The sequence below is a fragment of the Coturnix japonica genome, chromosome 1 (genome assembly GCF_001577835.2).
Source record: "Coturnix japonica isolate 7356 chromosome 1, Coturnix japonica 2.1, whole genome shotgun sequence".
NCBI classification, from domain to species: Eukaryota; Metazoa; Chordata; class Aves; order Galliformes; family Phasianidae; genus Coturnix; species Coturnix japonica.
In genome coordinates, this window is record NC_029516.1 from 81818295 (window position 1) to 81841426 (window position 23132).

General features: G+C 38.1%; 1 protein-coding gene and 1 long non-coding RNA gene across 2 annotated transcripts; one reads left to right on the plus strand and one right to left on the minus strand.

Moving 5' to 3' along the window:
- Positions 1-260: 260 nt before the first annotated feature.
- On the plus strand, positions 261-17601 carry ARL6 (ADP ribosylation factor like GTPase 6). Its single transcript, XM_015878917.2, has 8 exons — positions 261-391; positions 2501-2651; positions 5001-5062; positions 6985-7053; positions 9364-9458; positions 12993-13122; positions 14314-14369; positions 16920-17601. The coding sequence occupies exons 2-8, from the start codon at positions 2529-2531 to the stop codon at positions 16943-16945; spliced, it is 561 nt and encodes a 186-aa protein (XP_015734403.1). The 5' UTR covers positions 261-391; positions 2501-2528; the 3' UTR covers positions 16946-17601.
- On the minus strand, positions 13128-16965 carry LOC107321738. The gene is made up of 2 exons (XR_001558660.2): positions 16884-16965; positions 13128-13470 (listed from the first exon to the last, which is right to left on the minus strand). It is a non-coding gene; the product is annotated as an uncharacterized LOC107321738 (long non-coding RNA).
- Positions 17602-23132: the final 5531 nt, after the last annotated feature.

Here is a 23132-nt window from a genome sequence, read left to right on the forward strand (position 1 = left end):
CACCCTTCACTCGTGGCTTCTGTTTAAAAGTAAAATACAAACTCAAAGAGATGTTTTAGATCTGGCAGCACAGAAATAATAGATTGGACACCCCGTCAGCTGTGGCATTTAAACGCAGGTACGTGACGGGAAAAAGACTGCAATTCAGCTTCAATCTACCACGTTTTTTAAGCCACCTTAAACCTGCATAGCACACATACAACCCGATCCCATATCTGCCCAACGTAGCCCGGCAAAACCGAAAGCACCGCGAGGCACCGCCCACAGGGGCCGAGCTCTGAGGCGTTGAGTCGGCGCTAACGGCAGGAATTCCCCGGAAGCGGCGTTGGCTGCCACGGCAACGGCTCAGGCGGCGGCGGGGCTCAGCCCGGCCGACATTTCGTAGGCCGAGGTGTGTGTTGCGGATGGGGGCTTGGGGGTTGTGTGTGCCGTCGGGTCGGATGGGTCAGCTTTCTGCAAGGAAACGTGGGCAGGGAGCTCGGTTCTGCTGCTTCAGGGCTGCCCTGGAGGTGCAGCCGTTCGCACTCGCTGCCTGTTGCTGTGTGAGTCTCAGACCGAAAGCTGTGTTGAGCTGTGGGCCTGGCAGCGGCTTCTCGGCTCCGGCGCTGAGTGCTGGGTCACTCTGAGCTCTCCATGTAGGGAGCTCCAGAGCGCAGCCCACGATTGTAGCACTGGCTGTGCCGTCGTGATGTGTAAGTGCTGTGTGCGGGGGGAGGTGGCTGTAGCACAGCATCTCTCCAGAGCCGTGCAGCCGTTGACTGTCGCTAATGCCTCGGACGGACTTAGGTTTTCAGGTAGAGAAGGTTACTGGAGTTTGAGAAGTTCCTGGGCTGCACGCTGACTTAACTAATTTTAGGGTGTATCTGATGCAGTATGCAGCCTTGCAGGCTGTAAGCCATAGAAGTGTGTTTTGAGTTCTTGCATTCTCTCCTTTTTTTGTTCTAAAAGTGCCTATGAGCTTCTCTCCTTTCCAGCTCCAATATCTGTTGCCCTCCCAGGCCTCAGAGGTGTGAGGTAGTCCTGAGTTATCTTGTCTCAATGGGACTGACAGCAAGTTTTGAACAGACAGAAATATTTAGCAATGAAAAACATATATGTAATTCCTCTTACATTAGTCCTTCAACATCTTCCACACTGTTCTGCAGTCTTCAGGTTGTGGTTAGTTAGCAGAGCTTTGTACTTAAATACTTTACTGGACCTTCTACGCTTAAGGTGATGTGTTTTGGAGAGCTGCTGCTTTACCCAGTGATTAACACTGGGCTGATCTCTGCATTACAGCCTGTAGCGAGTCAGCTCAAAAATGTAAAACTGTTGGGGAATGTTTCCTATAGGAAACCGTGTGGTTTTATTCTGCAGACCTCACCTTTAGAGTTTATAGATGAGACTCCTGGTTGGACTAGAAAGTAACGTGTTCTGGAGCAGGGGTTTGTGAAGTTTACTTGATAATAAACAGGAAGCTTTAATCTGCTTCCAGTGCATGTTAAAATAAGGAGTTAGGCATAAAGTAAGTGGAGTTAGAAGAAAACTCCTGATTACTTTTTTTCTTTGAGGGAATAGCTGTAGGTAATGTCAGGATTGTTAAATCTGTTGCGCACAAAGCTGCTCTAGGTTACTGCCATACCAGTTTCCTCTGGTATTAATTAAATGCCTTGTTAGCGAATGTGTCACGGTTGTTTGATTGCAGCTCATAGGGGAAGTTGTTCTCGGAGGATTTGATTCGGGGTAGACGAGGCTTATCCTCTTAGCAAAGTGTGCACAGCCAGGCACCCTGTGGGAGGTGTGATAGAAGCTCCTGGGAGTGCAGCTGCCCGCTGACTTAGGACAGTGTTGTCGGCAGGAGCAGGGCTTTGGCTTCCAGGTGGCACACAAATGAATGCTGCATTGTCTGGCTTGCTGTGTGCTGAACCTGATATAATCAGGGTTTCTATTTGTGGCGCATGGGATCTCAGTTGACACGTGCTAATGTCTGCAAAGCCCATTACAATTAGAGTTCGAATTGAACTGGCAGTATGCTCAGTTTGCTTCCAGGTTCAGCAGCTCACATTAGCAGGTGCTGAGGAAGGTAAATATTGTTTTACTTTGTTGTGTAAGTTGCGATGACTGAGGGACTATGGGCAGTTTGAAGTAAAATGTGCTTTACTCCCCTTCTGTGGGTTGAGTGGCAGGTAAGGAGGTGTTGGAGTGATGCCCTTACTGGGGCTGCTTGGAACCACCACAGAGTTGTTGTCCAGTGAATTGAGGACGGCTCCTTTACATAGACAGAGCTATAAGCAGCCAATCTCGTTCGTGCAAGGGCTTCTTGGCTGTAATCAGCTTATGCTCCATTTGCTTAGCATAGCGAGGGAACCTGCTGCGACGGTGTTTGTGCAGAGTCTTATTCCTGCTGTCCTTTGAAAAGTTTAAGGGCTTCTTAACCACATGCCCACTTGCTGTGCCAGTGCTGCTGTCTGCGTTGCCCTTTTCCAACAGCTATTCCCTCCTTGTATTTTCTGAACAACAGGTGATCCGTGTGTGTTTGACCCAGAACTATGGGACTGTTTGACAAGCTAGCAGGGTGGCTTGGGCTGAAGAAAAAGGAGGTTCATGTTTTGTGCCTTGGTTTGGACAACAGCGGCAAAACAACCATCATCAATAAACTTAAGCCTTCAAATGTAAGTAGGCTGTTTTGTTTACTGTTAATGTTTTACTGAGGAGCTGATGATGCGGGCTGTTATACTGAATGTGATTGTGAAAAACATGCAAAGTGTTGTTTGATTTAGTACTGTGGAACAAACATATCTTAAGAGTTCCAAACTAACTAAAACTAAGTGTAAGCAACCACATGCATGTTATGAAAATTTTTACCAAGGAACCAACATTGTTAATGGTCAGAAACCCATCAGTAAAAAAGGGTTTGTGACTACTGAGGATCTGGAACACCTTTCTTAAGTCACTTCAATGTTAGAGAACTTCACTTAGGATTGAATTGCCAAATGTGGATTAAAACAGTTGCTTCACGACTTGTATTTGCTTGCATTTATCATGTTTCATTTAATGTGTTTTTGAGAAATAATAAATATATGACAAATAATGGAATAATAAATAGTGGGAAGATGAACACTAGCAGGTGATTTCAGCGTGTTTGAAGCAAAGTAGCTTACAAAACAAATAACATCAATACTTGCAGTTCATCCAGTGAAAAGCTTTTGCTGGGCCAGTTGGTGTGTCCAGCATCGTGGGCAAAATTTAAAGGAGATTTCCCTTGGTTTCAGATGTGTTTATGGTAGAGAAATAGTTCAGTATTGATGGGCGTGCTCAGAGGTGGAGGTTCGTGTATCCTGGCTATGGGAGTTTGGGATGCTGTGAATTCTATTTTTTTTTATTTTTATTTTTATTGCTTTACACGGCTTTTATTTTTTAACTTCCATGGAACTTCTCTTGAAGAATACCTTGGGCCTTGTTTAAATATGTAACTTCATAAAGAGTCTGCTACTCTTCAGACTATGAAACTGCTTACTGGCTGTTGCTAATTGTTTGAGGGAACTGCTACAGTTTATATCATTTTTGTACATCATTTTTTGAGATCTTCATTTTAGCAGGATTTTATGTCATGTATTAAGCGCTGAAGATTTCCTAACCAGACTTGAGAACTGACTTCAAGATTTATCTCAGCAGTCAGTATAAGAGAAGGTTCTGAGGAATACTCAAGTAAATAGAACTTATTTCTTCTTTGCTTTACTGTAAGTCATGTAGTGGGAATTTGTTTCTGAATGTTTTCATCTAATGAGATGCTTTAGGAAGGTGGCTTTGCATACAACTTGTAGAAGTCCTCTCGTTACAGGACGGGGCAAATTCTCAAGAGACATTATTGGATCAGAATTTATGAGATTGGTTTTAGGAAGTTCAGATGACTGATGATTTTGAGCTCTGGATCAGCACACTTCTTAAGAACGGCTGCTACCTTGCTGTAGGAGCAATCTTTATATTGTCTGGCAATTAGAAGTGTTTCTCTGCCTGTCTGCAGTTGTTTCTGCTGAGCCCAGTAAATACATTTGAAATACTAGAGGTGTTATTTCTGTAACAGATTTTTCTCTTGTTGAAAGGAACTGTCAGCTTATCTGTTCGTGATGGTGAAATACCTCTGTCATAATAAAGCTGCAGGTAGATTAATAAACTAAGCTGTTTCCCTTGTATGTGAGGAGTCAACTGTTTTTAATAAGGGGCTCTAGGAGGTTTGTGAAAGGATTGTGCATTGCTTTCTCAGTTCTATAACATAAGGATCTTTCTGTAATCTAAATGTGATCTTTCTTCCTGCTCAATATTACTGCTTCTTGAAGGAGCTATTCTGTTGTACCAACTCAGCTGATAAATTAACTTTGGTAGCTCAGCGGTGAACCTGGTTGCCAGTCAGATCAACTGATAATGCTTTACATTTTCCCCATTCCTCTGTGACAAATGATGATTTCTTTCAGTGATCTGGTAGTTTGAGCAGAACTACAATTGGGCAGTAGTGTAATGCCTGCTGAATTCTTATCAGTGTCAAACCAACCCCTCCGGTCTAGTGCTACACACTGAGTACTGCTCATCTGGTATTTTGATAGAAGTGTACCCTCATTTATCAAGTAGACATGGGGTATTGTGCAGACTTGTTCGTGTTAACCAAGTATTTTGAGTTTTGACCTCAGTTGCAGTCTTTACACTGTTATCTTCCATTTATTAAAGAAATAAAGATATGTTAATGTCCAAACGTACATACACAGCGTAACATAAAAGAGTGTGATCTCACTTCTAAGGTAAAAACGTCTTCCTTCTGCAAAGCCTTTGTCCAGTTGCATCCACTCCTTTTGCAAGCAAAGGTAAATCCTTGAATATACGGTATCTGGATTTATAAAAATGTTGTGGTTAGCATTGTATATTCTGTATTGGGAAAAACAGATGCGTGATGTATTGATGTTTCCAGTAGAAATCAATATTTACATGTTTCCTAACCTGATTCTAAAATCTATACTTTTCCTTTCAAGGCTCAAACTCAGGACATTGTTCCAACTATAGGATTCAGTATAGAGAAATTCAAGACATCCAGGTAATGGATCCTTTAATTTTCTCCCTTTTAACTGTAATTATACACATTAGTTGGACTTGCATCACTCTGTCAATATGATATAATTGAATGTAATTGGTGATGGTGTGACAAAACACTGCAGTGTGCTGTCATGTTGTAGTATCCAGAAGTCATAACCACAGTTCAGCACTGGCAGTGATAGAATATATTCTATATTTTCTGCTGCTGTAAAAATAGTGAATATAAACAAGCAGTGTATGTAAGCATTTGATTTCTCTCAAGAGTTTGAGAGTGGAGCACTCTTACAATCTTCAAGAGAGGCAGTTGCTTAGATGGTAACTTGTATTCCATTAAGTGTTCTCACTGAAGAGGTTCTGAAGAGCTTGCAGACTAATCTCATTAAATGAAAAATGGTGGTCACAGCCTTAGCAATGTAAAGATGGCAGGGGCAAAGGTCAGGAAAGGAAGAAGGTACTGACTGAGTTGAAGGCCAAGCTATTAGGAAAGTCAGGATTTGCGAAAGTGATTTGGCGAGACAAAAATATTTCAAGGAGGTAACGTTAGATATGATTTTATTATACTGTAACCTTCACGCTATTTTTTTAACTAGTGCAGTCAGTCTGCAAGAAAGTTATTTCTTCTTTGAACTGACGTGTGGGATTGATGGGTTTCCTGTTTCTACAGGAGGCTCACAGCTGGGTTCTTTCTCAGTAAAGCACATAAGACAGGCTTTGGGTTTGGCTGTGTGTGAGTTTAAATCTTAACCTCTATATTACTTTCCCTTAGTCTGGTCCTGTAATAGGAGAAATAATCTGTAATTTTGCAGACCTCATCTCCTTCTAAAGCCAAATTAGAACGAAATGATCTGGATCAGCTGAATTAATGGAGTGAAACCAATTGTAGGAGGTTCTACAAGACCAGGTGGCAAGTGCTGCAGTATGGCCACAACAACCCCATGCAAGGCTGCAGGCTTAGGGCAGAGTGGCTGGAAAGCTGCATGGCAGAAAAGGATCTGGGAGTGTTAGTTGACAGCCAGCTAAACATGAGCCAGTGGTGTAGCCAAGAATGACATCCTGGCTTCTACAGAAATAGTCAGCAGGACTCAGGAAATAATTGTCACTCATTATTTGGCTCTGGTGAGGCCATACCTCAAGTACTGTGTTCTGTTTTGGACACTTCGCTCCAAGAAAGATGTCGAGGCCCAGAGAAGGGCAACAAAGTTGGTGAGGGGTCTAGAATACAAGTCTTATGAGGAGCAGCTGAGGGAGCTGGGGTTGTTCAGTCTGAAGAAGAGGAGGCTCAGGGGGGACCTCTACAACTGCCTGAAAGGAGGTTGTGCCAAGGTGGGGGTTCGCCTTTTCTCCCAGATAACAGCAATAGGACGAGAGGTAACAGCCATATGCTGTGCCAAGGGAGATCCGGGTTGGATGGATATTAGGAAAAAAATTCATCCCAGAAAGAGTGGTGAGGTATTGGAACAGGCTGCCCAAGGAGGTGGTAGAGTGTGTTGAAGAACCATGTAGATGTGGTATGGAGAGAAATGGTTAGTGGGCATGGTGGTGACGGGCTCATGGTTGGATTGGATGATCTTCTTGGTATCTTACAACCTTAAAGATTCACAGATTCTATGAATTTTATTTACTCAGTATTATAAACAATGGTCAGTAGTAATGTGGTAAAAGGAAAGGCTGAATGAGAGCTTATTTTGTATTCAGTGCAACTTTCCATAAACGATTTTGCTTTTTAAACAGGTAATAAACACATTTTCTGTTGTGAAATATGGTAATACCACATAGCTAAGTAGGGTAGATCGAAGACAGGTACAGTTTTGAATCTTTTGCAGATGGTTGGGATTTTTAATTTTTTATTTTATTTTTGTCAGAGCAGCAAAGAAAATGGCTTGATTTTGTTCTTTGTGTCTGACTTACTTCTTTCCTTTGCAGTTTGTCTTTCACAGTGTTTGATATGTCAGGCCAAGGCAGATACAGAAACCTCTGGGAGCATTACTACAAGTAAGTCTATTATTTGTTTTAAAACCTTACAGTTCATATTAGCTGGCATGTACATTGTTTAGACAGAAGTCTAATTACATTTAGTGTTCAGAAATAATTCAGAGAAGACTTATGGGGTTTGGCAGGAGGTTGTTGTAGATAAAAGCAATTCCTAAAAAAACCCACAAAACTGGGGTATTTTGTACGTTGTTAACTAATGCACTCATGGGAACATCTCATTACCACAGAGATTAGGAGATAATGCTATAGATGAGATTGCTCTTTCTTCTGTACAATTTCAGTCCTGTAACAAAGCACCAAGGTAAATTAGGTTTTTTTTGCTTTTGTGTTCCTCTGTGGGTAAGAGACTTTAAGGCTCAAAAAACATTGGCTGATGGTGTTTTTGGTGATAGTGATTGTGTTGTTGGTTTTTTTTTTTAATCTTAGGAGCCTCAGAGAATGAGGTAGTACATATAAACCAAGTATTCTTTCTTACTTCACCAAAATACATGTTATCTATTAAGCAGGGTACTTGCCATACGTTATACAATGGTATGTTATTTGTGGACTGATATTCATGGAATGGATTGGTTTGGAAGGGACCTTAGTCTTTTTGTTCCAACCCTCCTGCCATGGGTGGGAATATTTACTGCCAGATCAGGCTTCCCAAAGAAAGCCCCATCCTTGAACACATCCAGGGATAGGGCATCCACAACTTCTCAGGACAGCCTGTTGAAGCGATTCACCACTCTCATAGTGAAGAATATCTTCATAATATCTGATCTAAGTCCAGTTTAACTAGTGTTCTGGTTTAAAACTGTCATCTGTTATCCTACCGCCACATACCCTTGTAAAGATTTTCTCCTCATCTTTCCTGTAGGCCTCCTTTAAGTACTGGCAGATCACTGTAAGGCCTCCCCTCAAAATCTTCTCGTGATGTCTATGTCTCATATTAGGGGCTTGGGAGCTTGATGCAGTACTCAGAGAATTGCCGTATTGGTAAAAGACACTGTTGTCTTTTCTGTTTCTTGTTTGTTTTTTTTTTAGTTTAGAAATGTGAAGGTTCATTTCTGTTGTTTCAGTGTTCTGTGATATCTGCTGCTGACTTACATGAGGTGAACATTATTAAGTCATGCATACTGGTTGTATTTTCAGTTCTGGAGATTATAATGTTTAGTTTGATAGAACTTGAGGTATTCTTTAATTAAGGATTAATGTTTCGTCTCCTTTTCACGCAAAAAAAAAAAAAATGCATTAGCAATTCAGAAATTTGCACGGGCAAGAGATTTTTCATTGTTGTTCATGAATTAATTGTTTTTCCCAGAAATTTTGGATTTCTGTGATGCCCTTAGACTTAAATTAGACTCCTAAAATGCCAGGAAAACAAAAGAGAAATAAGTATTGCATTAAAATTGAAATTACAAATATTTTTTGCGAGTCTCCTGTAGCAACTCTTAGTGTGCCCGGGTGGCGCAGTGGTAGGAATGCCATGTTGCAACACCGGTAGGCCCAGGTTCGAATCCCCCCTGTGGCGCAAGTGGTAGAAGTGCCGCTTGGCTACACAGAGGCTCGAATCCCGGGGGTTGGACTCGATGATCTCTAAGGTCCCTCCCAACCTGCACAAGACTGTGATACTATGATGATGAACTCACTGAATTGTTGGATCTTTCTTTTGCTTTGAAGTCTCAGTAAATGAAAAACAAAGTCATACTATATCGGTAAAATGCTGAAATCATGAGTTGAATAGCACATGGGTATGTTTTGTCTATAGTCACATTGCCAGCAAGTTGTCTTAATGATTTGAAATAGTTGAGAATGTTCACTTCTTGTTCAAAAGCAAAACAATATTAATGCAGACTGTTGTAGAAGTTAAATAATCCAAATGTGCCTTAGTTGTTAAACACACGGACGTGCATTTTATCTTTGGTGAATGCTCACTTTTATGTTGTTTATTCTTTAAACAGACTTCTTTTAGTGTAGGAAACAAAAGGTTTTTAGTGAAAATCCTTCTTGAGTGTAGCAGTTTTGATTACATTTTCAGAGTTCATTTTTCACCTTGATGGTGGTGAAATCAGTATTTCCAAAGCTGCTGTTCTGTAGCCTGAACCCTGCACAAGCCACACAGCTAACAATCTCATGTCTCAGAAGAATTTATGCAAGTTATCAAAAGGTTGAATTTCAGAAATAGGGCTGGAATCAAATGTTAATGGTAATGAGAAAATGAGAGGAAAAACTTGGGTTTGTTTGCCTTTTCTGGTATTTCTTCTGAAGCCTTAATCGCAGTCTAAGAGAACCTATAATTTGCCTCTTTGCTCTTTTTATGTTATGCAGAGAAGGCCAAGCCATTATTTTTGTCATTGATAGCAGTGACAAATTAAGAATGGTTGTGGCCAAAGAAGAACTTGACGCTCTTCTGAACCATCCAGGTGAGGAGACCTCTTTCCCCTTCTGTCTCCATATTTGTTACATTGCAGTAAGAACAGCCCTTCTTACCTGACACGTTCTGAATATATTACAAATATTTTATGTGTACATGAATACTGAAATGAGAATGATAATCATGGGTAAGTTTTGGGTTGTTTTTTTCTTTTTTCTTGTAAACTTACTATTACAAACTGGTCATACCTAAGTTGGGTACATTGAGTTGGACTCATCTCTTGTTAATCTGTACATAACAAAAACAGAACTGGTTTGATGAAGAACAGATTTTGAACTCTTGGAAGCTAGAATGCTGTCTGTATGTAGTGACCAACATACACGCACAAGAATTTGCTTTTCTGATTTTTTTCTGTGAAGATGGCCAATTCCTTTAATGTAACTTTCCATTTTTAAATCTCATTGTGTTTTTTTTTTTATTTTATTTTAATTATCCTCGTTTCTGGCTATCACATATATAATTGTACTAGACATTTTCAGTTGCTTATAAAAGGACAAATTGGATATAAGAAGATATGTGAGGATTCACAATAAGGAACTTGTTTTTAAGGGTTTGTTTGTTTACTCCAAGTCTGTATTCTTTTAAGTTTTGAGGTCAATTCTTCCATTATTCACTTTTCCATACATGGAATCAAACTTATGTATTTCTAAGCAATATGCAATTTTATCTGGGTTTTGTGATAATAGGTAGTTGCTTCGAGCAGCTAGAATGTAAAACTACATGTGGGAAATGTAAAGTGAAATTGTACTGTATTTTCATGTCTATTTAGCTAGTAGAGCCTTAACTTGTGGATTTACTTTGCTGACACTAAGAAAGGAGAAGCTGGCTTCTGTATTTCTAACCAGGGATAGTGATATGTGGTAGGAACAATTGTATTGTTACAGTTTTTTTCCACGCAGACTGCATCTGATACATGAATGGATCAGCAAAGATGTGGTAGCTAACTGTGTGTGAACTGTCTGAGCTCAATTTGTTTCACATTCAGCAGTATGGGTTACTTCAAATGCATGCACAGAAATGGCAGCCTTGCAGAGTTCAGGGGGAGGGTAGAGGTGAACCAAGGGCTGAAGGTGGATTACCTATGGATTAAGGAATTTTGTAACAAAGCAGGTATTAACCACATTGGTAAAAAGGTGATTCTGTAGATAAAATGGAAACCATGCAAAACTAAGGATGAGAGGTCAAGACTACTATAGTGTGTTGTGAAAATATTAAGGCTGGGGAGATGCAAGCTTAGGTGTTTTGTTTATGAATTAGCAGGTTTCTAACACTGATCTCACATGTCAGAACTGTTCAGTTTTTGATAAATTTCGTGTCTTCTAGTTTTGAAAGGTCATGGCTGTGGCTACCTAGAATATTCCCTGGAACCTAGAACAGATGGTTCAGTGTTTTTTGCCTTGGAGCAGCTTAGGTCAAGTGCAGTAGCAGTGTTCTTGTTTTATTGTTTTGGATTTTAATAGACCTTCAGAGAAGCAAAGCATGTAATGTTCGGTAAAAGTGTTTTTTAACTGAATCAACCTACAGCTGTTTTACTACAGTAATCATAGAATGGAAGTGTTGGAAGGGGCCTTTAAGATGATCTCATTTCACTCCCCCTACCGTGGGTAGGGATGCCTCCCACTAGACCAGGTTGCTCAAAGCCACATCCAGCCTGGATGCTTCCAGGGAGGGGGCATTTGCAACTTCTCTGGGCAACCTGTTCCAGTGTCTCACCACCCTCACGGTAAAGATCTTCCTAATATATAGTCTAAATCTACCCTCTTCCAGTTTAAAGCCATTTGTTCTATTCTTCCTCTGCATACCTTACTTATTGCTCTTCTTTGCTTCAGCCTCTGCAAACCTTGGTTCAAATAAATGTACTTTTTTTTTTTTTTTTTTTTTTTTTTTTTTTTTTTTAAGGTTTAAATGCATACTGGTTAACAACCTTGTGTAGATTCCAATCCCTGAAAATTTTAGGCAGTCCTTTAGTGTAGTAGGAAGTTCCATCTCTTTTTGCCTGGTTTAGTCTGAAGTGGTCAAGTGAAAGGGAATGTGTAATGTGAAGTGTTAACGATGTTAGAAGTTGTACTACCTGGGACTGTTTCAAGGATAAGAGCCATTTCTTTTTTAGTTGTAGAGGGTACTGTCCACAAACACATAACATCTTGTTTAATGACCATTGTTGCATTATTTTGTTTATCAAATTTGACCATTTTGCATAATCGCAGTCTTTAGATTACCTGTTTAGATGTTGACTCTTGGGTCACTTGCCCTCCAACACATGCTTCTTTATAAAGAATATTGAATGTATAGAAATTTCATGTTATTTCAAAGTTGCCCATCACACATCTGTGGTGTTTGAGTTTTCTTAATGTGTTAGCTCATAACTGTTTGCAACAAGAAAATGTTAGCTTTCCATTAATAGCAAAAGTTGGAGGAGAGGAAGGAGGCGAGAACATGGCATAGTTGGAAATAATGTAATAAGGTAGGAAAAATGTAAATACCTGTGGCTATCAGTTTATTTAGCAGATACCTAGGGAATGGGGGTAGGTGTCTGCCATCTTCCCTCACGAGGTCAGCTCACTTACGTTTAAAGCTCCAAATAAATCCTTCACTTGTTTCCTGTGTGAAGCATCCTTTTCCTTATACTGTTCTAAGAAATAGTGTTGTTTTTTTGTTTTTTTTTTTTAAAGATCTTTTCCTATCAAGAATTCATTGACTTAACTCTGCATTTTTGATAACCCTGCTGGATTGATAATCCTTGGTTGATTTATTTATTAATAATGTGAAAAATTCTTAGCAATGATAGAAGTAATTTATTTATTTATTTATTTATTTTCTATTTTGTTCTCTTTAACCTGACATATGTATACTTCATTTCCTTGTGATGGCTCTTTTACCTTTTGTGGTAATCAGAGAGGCTTATGCTTTTGCATGCACGAGTATGCTAGAGATTGGCATTGTACCAAGGTCATTGGTTTGCTCTGTGGTTCCCATTGCTGACTGAGGCAAGCTTCTGGAAGTGAAGCCTTAGTTCAAGTGAAAGTAGGACAAGAGGTGTCTGGACATGCATATTTTTTCCTGCTTCATGGTTTTTTTGAAGAAAGCCAAGGATGCTCTCCAAGATGTTATAAGATAACACAGACTAATTGTATGATTCTGCTTTTGGGATGATATGAATGAATGCGAATCATTTTTTAAACATCCGTTTTACATATCCAGTCTTCACTAAGCAGAGATGTGTAGTATTTTTAGGGAGCTGTTTGAAATCCTGCTCTTCTTCACCAGCAAATTATAGATACAGCTTTATATAAGGTAGGGGGACAGGTGGGTGGAAGATCCCAAAGCTTCCCAGAAAGTTTGTGGGCATTCTTGAAGCATGCATCAGAGGCCAAGTGATGCAACAGCAAGCATCTTGGTAGGATACAATCTTCAAAGAGTTGCATTTACAGGTGAGCAAAGTATCTTTTATTATTTGCAGTTTCATGCTTGCAGAGATAGTGTTGCATATTATCATAGTAGTTCTGCTTCTACTCACTCCTAGATATTAAGCACCGTCGAATGCCTATTCTTTTCTTTGCTAACAAGATGGACCTCAGGGATGCAATATCATCTGTGAAAGTATCTCAGTTATTATCATTAGAAAACATCAAAGACAAGCCTTGGCATATCTGGTAAATTTTCTTTCTTCCTCTTTTTTTGGTGTTAATTTGTACATTCATATTCTAGCACTCTCATGCCACTCATTATGTAATACAAACTAAATAAGCCAGATAAAATGCTGTGCTGCTATATGTGGAAGGAGTAGAAACATTACAATACTCGCTGTGAAATTTATTTTAAACACACAGTGCTTTCATGTAGACCATGACTTGAAAATTTTCGCAAGAGATCTGTTAGCCAAATATTGAAACAGAAAACTTAACCAAGCTCAAAATGCCCTTATCAGAAGAGTAGCTGCAACTGTTTTTGCTGGAAAGTAGAACTGTTGTCTCTCCTTTCTGGGAGGATATAAAGATTTCCTATAGAAAAAAAAAAAAAAAATAAAAAAATTGTATTCACACAGGAGGGGAGAGGGAAAAAAAGAAGTGTTTCTTAATTGCTTTATAGGCATTAGATTTTTGTTTTACTGAAGTTCTCAGGTATTATGAATTAAAAGTAAAATCAGCAGCGAAGTGAAGCTTAGAAATAAAATGTTCATTTACGCCCTTTACTATTAAATTTTATTTCCCTGGGTGTTTTATTATGGTCCCAGCTTTACACTGATGGATTCTCAAGCTACTTGAAAAATAATTTTATAGATAACCACAATAACAGCAGAGATTTGCTACTGTGCTACATTTCTTAAGTTGCGGAATAAGGAGCCTTAGGCTGTTGCACTCTTTTAGATTCTCACTGTTCTCATGGCAGCTTGACTTTCTTTATATATAGACAGTTCTAGGGTGTATAGTAGTCTGACAGCTTCACAGTGTATAGAAATTGCATGGGAAGAGGGTCAGAGCTACTTCATTTACTGTCTAAAGTAGCACTGATGTATCTTCTAACAGTATTGCCTGCAGAGGGTGTTGCTTAAGTGTATCTGCAGCAGAATACTGTGGCTCTCCCTTGTGTAGGTGCTTTTCCAGAGGCCCTCATGTTCTAGGAATGATTCCTCAGCCTGAAACTAGAGTAGTTTCTCAAAATAAAATAGGCCACATCTTAAAATGGTGTTCCTACCTTGGGAATGCATAACATGAGAAGCAGTCTTCTCCAGGTGAAGAAAACTGACGTGTAGTTTATGCTGCTTGGCAATTCTGAAGACTACAGGTTTAGTGATGAAACTGGTATTATTGCAATATTTTCACTGTTTGGTTTGTTTCTTTCAGTGCCAGTGATGCTCTTAAAGGAGACGGCTTACAGGAAGGTGTGGACTGGCTCCAAGGTATACTGTTCTATACATAATTACTGCTCTATTTTCATTCAGTTAAACTCTTTGATATTTTATTTTTAAGTTTTTTCTTTATTTCCTTTGTTTTCTTTCTGTCCAATTCTGCTGTCAGATCAAATCACACAGTGAGTACTGATGCTCTATCTCATACTTACCTCTCATTTATACCCTTAATACACATGCAAAGATCGTATCAGATCCTCTGCCAAAAATACACTATGAAATGTTATGTATACTCTTACAGACAGAGCAGAACAATTTCTTGTAGAAATAATGATTCCTGGTGCTCTTGAACTTCTATTCGTATAGCAGTAACTCAGTTTATACTTCAATTTATTCTTACTTTCCTGTCCCTGTTTTCCGTATCTTATAGTTGTGTATTTGGAAACAGTGAATAAGCAGCCTAGAAAAATAAGTACACTGCTTTCAATCGTTCAACTTCAGTTCTTTAACCAGCTCAGGTTATAAGGATTCTAGTGTAGGTAGACTCATAATTACATAGAAAATAAGGGGTCTGGCATAGACAATATTTTACATATGCACTCTCAATTGCGAACCTGGTTTGTTTGCTCTGTATCTCCTTATGTTGCGTATTGGTAAGGATCTGGTCTCTTGTCCTCCTGTGTACAGTTAAATGTATAGAACGGTGATGTGTGGTATTGTTCTAATTTTAGCTCCCCCTATCTAATGTATGTCGCTTATACTGTACATGCATTAGGTAGTGTAGTATAATCTGAGAAGAAAATGTGTGAGATGGTTTGCCTGGATAAGTGTTCTGTGCTGTGGTAGCCACTAGATGTCAGCAATGTACCAGAATCAGTGCCATTAATTTCCTTAAAGGGTGTAACTAAATATCTAGCATTGTACCTGATTGTCCCCACTTGTTCATGGATACAGTTAAAATGAAAATTTCTATTATATTTTTAAGGAATAAAAACGTTTGATAATCTTTTCAAAGGAAGGGATGCTATCTGGAAATCATGTCCCCAAAGAGATTTGTTGCCTAGCTGAGGGAAAGTTTGCATCCTCTAACATTAAAAAGAATTTTGTAGTGAATAAGCAACATCTTACTATAGAACCTCCTTCACTGTTGCTTTATATCACAGAGAATAGATTCCAAATCAAGTATTTCCTACTTGTAGGCATAGTTCTCATTTTGTGGTCTCTTCTTGTTGATTCCTGGTCCTCTGCTTGTCTTTGATTGAAATTCTAAGATTCAGTCCAAATTTGGAGCTGGTAATTTTGTACATTGCATCAAGCTACTTAAATATATTGCCACAGAATATTTACACAAGCATTTGAGGTCCTTTTAAGTTGTATGTGTAGATTTCTAAGCTCTGCAAGTAGGTAATTGTACTGTTGCTTATTAATAAAGCTCTTTGTGGCTATTCATTTCTCACGAATAGCAGAACTTACTAATTTTCTGAGCTGAAATTCTTCTGGCACAGATTTTACCTAAAAGAATAACCACTAGCTCCCATCTCAGTCCTACCTAAAAGCTTAAGTGGGATTGATTTTTGAAGTGGATTGTTCCTAAGTCTGAACAGCTTGGTGGTTATACCTTCATTGGATGAAGAATAAACTTCAATTCCAAGAATCAGTTTCTACTATAATTCTCCTACCCATTCCTGGAGCACTGAAGAGGAAAAACTTAAGTCCTGGATTTTTTGGGTGTCATAAACTTAAGTGAAGGAACAGACACCTATTTAATGAAATATACAGTACGTTTTGTTAGCAACAATACTTTTCTCAGTTCCTTTCTCCAGACCCATTTATAGGTTTTTTGCAGCTCTTCATAGGTTTGCTGATTTCAGAAGGGACAGGTCTTGCTCTTTTTTTTTCCCCCCTCAGCAAATGCTGATGTTGCTTATTTCCATGTTTTACAATGGGGATTTTTATTGCAACACCATATCATCAGTAAGGTAAAACTAGCCTGTCTCACGCTGGTCTAAACATAGCTCTCATTCCCTAGTACTGCTTGTAATTAAACTGTGCTGACAACAACATTTTATAATGGGAATGCAATACATTTATGCTAACGAAGAGAACGTTTGAAGTAAATTTGGAAGTGGCAATCAGGCTCTCTGTGTAGAGAAGCATGGTTACTGAGAGCAAGGATGTTTCCATGTGAATTATGCAAAAACAAACTTTGGTGTTCATGGCTTTTAGGGACTTAGTTCTAGTTTAGTTATGTAGAAACTGACATACGCACAAAGAATTGAAATGTGTTTTTCATTGTTTTCAGACTTCAGTCTCAGAGTTGCAGCTTGTAAATGTTAAAAGATGAATTACGTGGAAGATTATTCCTCTATGGTAACCTGTATTTGGGGAAAACTGCTTTGCTACAGAGGAATATCAGTAGTGGATAACAGAGCAAGCTGAAAACAACACAAACTTCATTGTTTCCTCCATTTTAACTACACCAAAGACATACTGGTGGTGTTCTGTAAAATGGACATACTGGGTTTATGTATTCAAAAAGTGAAATGGAATATTAATTCAGCTTACTTGTAGTTAATAGTAGATTTATCTTTTTCTTGACAGATCAGATGCAAGCAATGAAGACATGAGAGATAAATAAAAGATGTATGGCGTTCTTTCTTCCAAACTTCATTAGCAGGTGAAAAGTTCTTTGAAAGGAAGAAAAGCCTAAAGAAAATGGAACACTTCAGCTAAATATTCTGTTATGATTTGTTTCCTTTTAGTATCTCTTCCAGAAAAATAAATACTATGTTATCTCTATCTCAGGAATGCACATCCATGAATTAAATTGAACTGTGTGACTGGGGAGTGTATTTTAAACCAAAAACATGTAAGTAATAAGCATCTGCATTCATTTGAGTTTTTGGTGATAATAAGCCATGGGGCTGTACACCACTTCTTGGAGGAAAACAACTTTTGAACAAATGGGAGTATTTATATTCCTGAGGAAGAGTAGTCAGCACTTTCTGAAATGAAACTCTATGAAATACCTAAAATAGAGTTCCTACAATAGGGTTTTTTAACTGTAAGTTTTGACACTGGAATTTTTTTTTTTCAAGTAACCATCTGCAATAGACTACTGGAAGAATATTTTGAGGTTAACATCGGTTAAAATGTTAATTGCAGCTTTTACAAATGACTGCAGATGTTTTAAAGAATTTCACATTATTAGATGTTACAAACATTTTTTGTGCTATGTCACAGTTACGTTTGCATTCCCATCAATAAAACTTCAGATATACAACGTGTCATGTTTTTTGTTTTCTTTAAACAGAAATGTGTTCATTGATGGCCTCTACATGATAGAGATTTTCAGTTAATCTCATTTGGAGTTTTCGTCCATTTTTTTAAAATGCAAATTGGATTTTATAATAAAACAGTTACCTCTTTTCTTAATCTTTTCTTTAAATTGCATATAGTTCAACTTTCTGATAAGCTAGACTGCAGTTCCAGGCATTTATGGAGCATATGACTGAAAATTATATTTTGGAAATATAGCTAAGGAGCACCAGTCTACTAGATCACTAGAATTTAATATGTATTATACTTGTCTTGCGCATAAAAACTACTTTACTTTCAAGAATGACTTTAATAAACTTTCCAACTTCAAAGATGCACTCTAGGTAACAAATCAAGCCAGTGCTAAGCACTGTCATACCACCTCTTCCCCTTTTAATGCCTCTTCCCATGGCTGATTAACAGGAAGACTTGCACTGGGAGTGATGAAGGTGATTCTTCACTGTATTTTGCTCCCACTAACAGCTGATTTGTGTGGAAGATGCAGTATGGAGGTTTTGCAAAATCTTTTTCCCTACGTTAACATGTAAAACACAAAAATGTTCAGTAAGCAATGCCTATAATAGCTCACTTAGTTAATAGAAGAATATTTGGAGCAAATGTATTTTGAGCTTTATTAAATGGCTAATTCTAAGTCATCTGCTTTGCTCAAGGGAATTCTTACTGTAAAAGAGCCTTTCCTACAGGATACTATTTTTCTGACAGTTGTTTGTCATGAAAATATTTGCTCTTGAAGCCCGTTTCTCTGCTACTTTTGGCTTTCTGTCAACTCTGCATCTAAAATGTATATAATTAAATATGGAAGAGGAAAAGCTACATATAACTTAGAGGTTTTATTAACTCAGAATTTTGTGGCAAATAACTTCTGGTTTACTTTGCATTGGATATTATGGTAACAGCATTTGTTGGGAGCATTTTTTCATGGTGTAAATATTTTGTAATTATTCTGGTTCATTGAGATGACTTATTTAAATGAGATATTTATTTTAAGATGGCATTATTTTTTTTCCCCTTACTAAGGCAAGATTTAAATTCTTAAGTAAAACCTATCTCCATTTCAACTTTTATTGAACAAAAGTGTTACTGCAACATGGATCTTAATGGCTTGCCTGATGACTTCTTGTTTATGCTGGACCACACAAAGTACTGTGTTTTTCTTATGGATTGTCTTTATTTTCATGGGAAGCTGTTTGAACTTAGTGCTTTGTTCTTTCACCCACAAATCTGAGGGAAGTACCCTATTACCTTCTGCTTTTTGCTTTCCAATGCAATTAGTAAGCTCTTTGAAAACAGCAGTTATGTTGGCTATGATGATTACTGTTCCTCCTTCCTTTTTTTTTTTTTTATTTTTGGCACCTCAGAGATCTTTGTGTTGAATAGAGATTTCTTTGAAGAAGTGTGGATGAGGATATTCCAGTGTTTCCTTTTTCCATTATTGATTCAGCCATCATGTGTCTCCTAGAGCATTTATGATCATTGTAAGGAATATAAAACTGCATTTTTTCCTCAGTGTTACCATACATGACAGGTTAAACACACAGCTGAAAGGTAATAAAGTGACAGAAAGACTCTGTGAGACACTTTGATCTTGACAACCCACACAGTGTGATGCGTGGTTGCTTCTTTGCTACATATTTATGAATTTTCTTAAAAACATGCCTGATCACCTATAGGACTGTATAACATATTTAATTGAAATACGAAGAAGTCACTTATACATGCAAAGCACTGCCTCTTATCTCCTCTTTACAAGCAAGGGATAATAAAGGTAATGTGTGGATCTGAGTTCTTTCTAGCTTTGCCTCTGGTACTCGGGACACAAGTCCCTGGGAATTTTGTGTGTTTAAACCTGTAGCTACATGAAGGTTTACTGAGGTTCAGCATGGCCTGATGACTCCTGGACAATTTTTCTGCTGAACAAGTGAATTTCTAAGGTTAGGTTGTAAATGTAATGGATCAGTCTTTTCATCTTTTATTCTTGCAAACTGTAATTATATGCACCTTGTTTTTTATGTACTAATGAGAAAGATAGTTTGCTACAAAAGATTAGACATAGCCAAACAGTGGCGTCGCTTGGTTGTCTACGGAAAGGCATTCTGGTGTGATAATACAAGGAACAGTAGCATTGTATTTCAGTGCTTCCTTAAAACAGCTGTCCAAATGCCTTGCTGTTGCTCTCAGAAAACAGGTCATAGTTTTGAAGCTGTAACTATGAAATAACTTTTTATTAACAGTAAGTCATAATAATGCTGATTCAATATATTTGTCTTACAGATAACTTATGTAAAGTTGGATCAAAAAAAATAGAACTTCCAACAGATAGCTCTCCTTATCATTTGCCATTTGTTTCTTTAAATCTCTCTGGCTTACCTCATTTCTGTTGCACAGAAATCCTTATAAATTGTGTTCCTAAACTTTCCATTGTGCTCCTTCTGACTTTGTCAGAGGACCTGCCTTGTTTTCTTGTTTTCTTTTTTTCTTAAGTTATTCAAGTACTATGCTAGAGACACTTTGCAGCTCCTTCCCTGTTGTTTCTTTTGAGAAACAAAATACATAATGAAAGAAGATCACAGGAGATTGGAATGGAAAAGCAAGAGAGGAAATTACTGAGAAAAGACTTCAACAGTTCTCTTTTGGAAAGGTCAGGAAAAAATTGTTTTGGAAGGTTACTTTGGTGTATAGTTGTAATTACAGAGTAAATAGATAGCCAGAGGGTATCTAAGAAAAGACTTGACTCACCAGTGCTGAGGCTTTCAGTCAAGATATCCACCACAAAACTCCACACAGGAGCAACCTCCAGAGAGAGATGCTGCCTTAGTGGTGGTCAGCCTTTAAATAGGATCTAGGAGAGGTGGAGTCAAGGGGCTCCACCCCTTCTGGGAGCACAGCTGAATTACCTTCACCTGTGCTCCCACAGCTGACTCATCACTTGCCTCAGATGGTTAATCAGAGGTTCAGGCTGTGATCAACAGTTTCCCATACACTTTGGTATGTCCTGACCTTTTATTATCGCTGCTGTACAGTCTATGCTTGACTGCCTAAGTTGTAAAATGTGCTGTTACTGTGCCAAGGCAACGTACTGGGTACTGTTTAATCAGAATTAGGGATTTACAGTGCAGTCTTTTAACAAGTAAAAGTGCCAAGTACTTTTAGTTATATTCCATAACCATATTTCAGTTCTGAGGCTCTGTAGCTCTTGTCACAGTAAGTTACATCATGAAAGCAACTGTGTTGATGTGAACAAGCGTTCTATAATTAATTTACTAATGTTCAATCGATTGGATTGATGCTTAATTGGCCAGATATTTCTATCCACATGCAGTTCTGCTTGTTTTCAAGAGTACGGTGCTAAGATGTTCTGTTCCAGTGGATGTCAGGATCTCTCTATCTGCTGTGTTTACTTCTTCCACTTCCAAATGATTGCATGAAACTCACTCCTACTACCCTCTTTCAAAATTATCTTTAAAATGAAAGATTGTTAACATTTTTGAACCATTAAATGATCTTACATTCTACAAAATACTTAGAAGAAGAAGCTATACTGCAATCATATTACTTGGATATCAACTCACAAGAGAGTGTAATTTCTCTGTGATGCAGTGGACACCTTTGAAAATCAGGTGAACTCATTTAGTAAATGAAACTTAGAAACTTCATATTAGGCAGTGTTTTTAAAAAACACCTTTGGAGATCAGCAACTAAACTGTAGATTTGGCAAGATGTTTTTTGGACCAAATGGGGATCTCTGAAGAGTTGCCTCTCTGTTCTCATTAAAGGGATGAAAAGGTAGTAAGAAAAGGATGGAGGAAACTTGGGCATGTGGAAGGAGCTTGTGTGGGCTGGAGGAGTCGTGCTAATGCTAAAGAATATTTATGAAACCCAGGCCTCTTGAGGCTCAGTGAAGCAGCCATGTTAATTGAAGTGGATACTTGGCAGTACAAGCTCTTCAGTAAAGAGAATGACCCTATTACAAAACTGGTTTTGCAGACCAGGATAGTTGGTGCTGAAGACCTGATGTGCACAATCCGTTCCTCTCTAAGATTTCTTCAAGCCTGGCTCTTTTCTGGCCCTTCAGAATGAGTGCCTCTGAGTTACTGGCTCAGATAAAATAAAGTCTGTTTTACAGTTTACTTTAATTTTAAAAATGATTGATTATGTAGTCCAAACCTATGTTGCATTGTAAACAAAAGCACTGTTAGTGGGGACAGCCTTCAGAGTATCTCCAGTGATCTGAACTAAAGCACTAGTATGGGTACATCTACCTGGACTCAAAAGATAAAGGAAGGCTTTAAAGCTGTTTAAAGCTTGGAGCTGAAATCACATAAAAGAATAGAGCTCAGCCAGAGTTCTCCAGAGGCCATGTTACCCCCGTAATAATTCTAGTGAAATGTATGTGTATATGTATATATATGTATGTATGTATTATAGAGAATAATGCAATAGCTTGTAGTATGGTACAGTCAGAACTGGGAAAATTCATTCCAAGTATGAAGAATACAGCCATTGGATAAGCTAAGTGGTGTATAATGCTTCCAGTTTAGAGGAAATGACATAACATGAGTTGTGAAAAATGTGCAGTCATGAGTAAGAAGAATTATTAGTGGCTGTCAGGAGTTTTTAGCTTTTCCAGCATTGTCTGAATTGGTCATAACACACATTGAATGATGTCACTAAGAAAGCTTAGCAATGCTTTTGTTTCTAAGTACTCACTATGTAAGGAAATCTCTTTAAATGCTTGTGAATAAGATTATAACATACTAGCATAAGCCAAGCAGGAACAAAAATGTCTAAATAAGGATGTAACAAGCAACAAGTGGATGGAATAAACCTTTAAGTGTATATTGTTTTCATCATTTCTTATTCATCATTAACTGTAATATAAATGGATTACATGAAAGCAGCTTGGTCCCAGTTTGACATCATTATATATGACGTGATTATGCTGGCTGATTTCTTGGTTCTTGGTTGAGTGGACCAAGGATGCATATAGGGTTTATTATCCAGGATAGCATATTCCTGCTGGTAAAGATGATATTTTTCCTTTGTAATAATTCTTATCTTCTTTTGTGAAGGGATAATTTATATTCTTAGAGTAGTTCTGTTTCAGAGGGGAACTCTGTTCTGAGATGCCTAGAACCCATGTGTAATTTTTTACCTGTTTCTGAGGTCTTCTGTTGGTAATTAAGAGTAAATGCTCAAAACATTTTTTGAAGCAGTTTCAAAGGAGGTTCAATAGATCTGAAAATTAATTCAACCTAGTGATTAGACAGTATTACTGCATATTGCAATTGACATTTCAGCTTTAGTATTTCAGTAATCAATACCATTAAAAAATAAGAACAAAACCTAAAACAACTTCATAACAGCCACTTCGGGACTGACTTAATGATAGCAGCCTGTGTACAGGTCTTTCACTTTGATTTGAATCAGATTTGCTGAGACTTAGGTCAGCACAAGTAATTGTAAACAAATAAATAG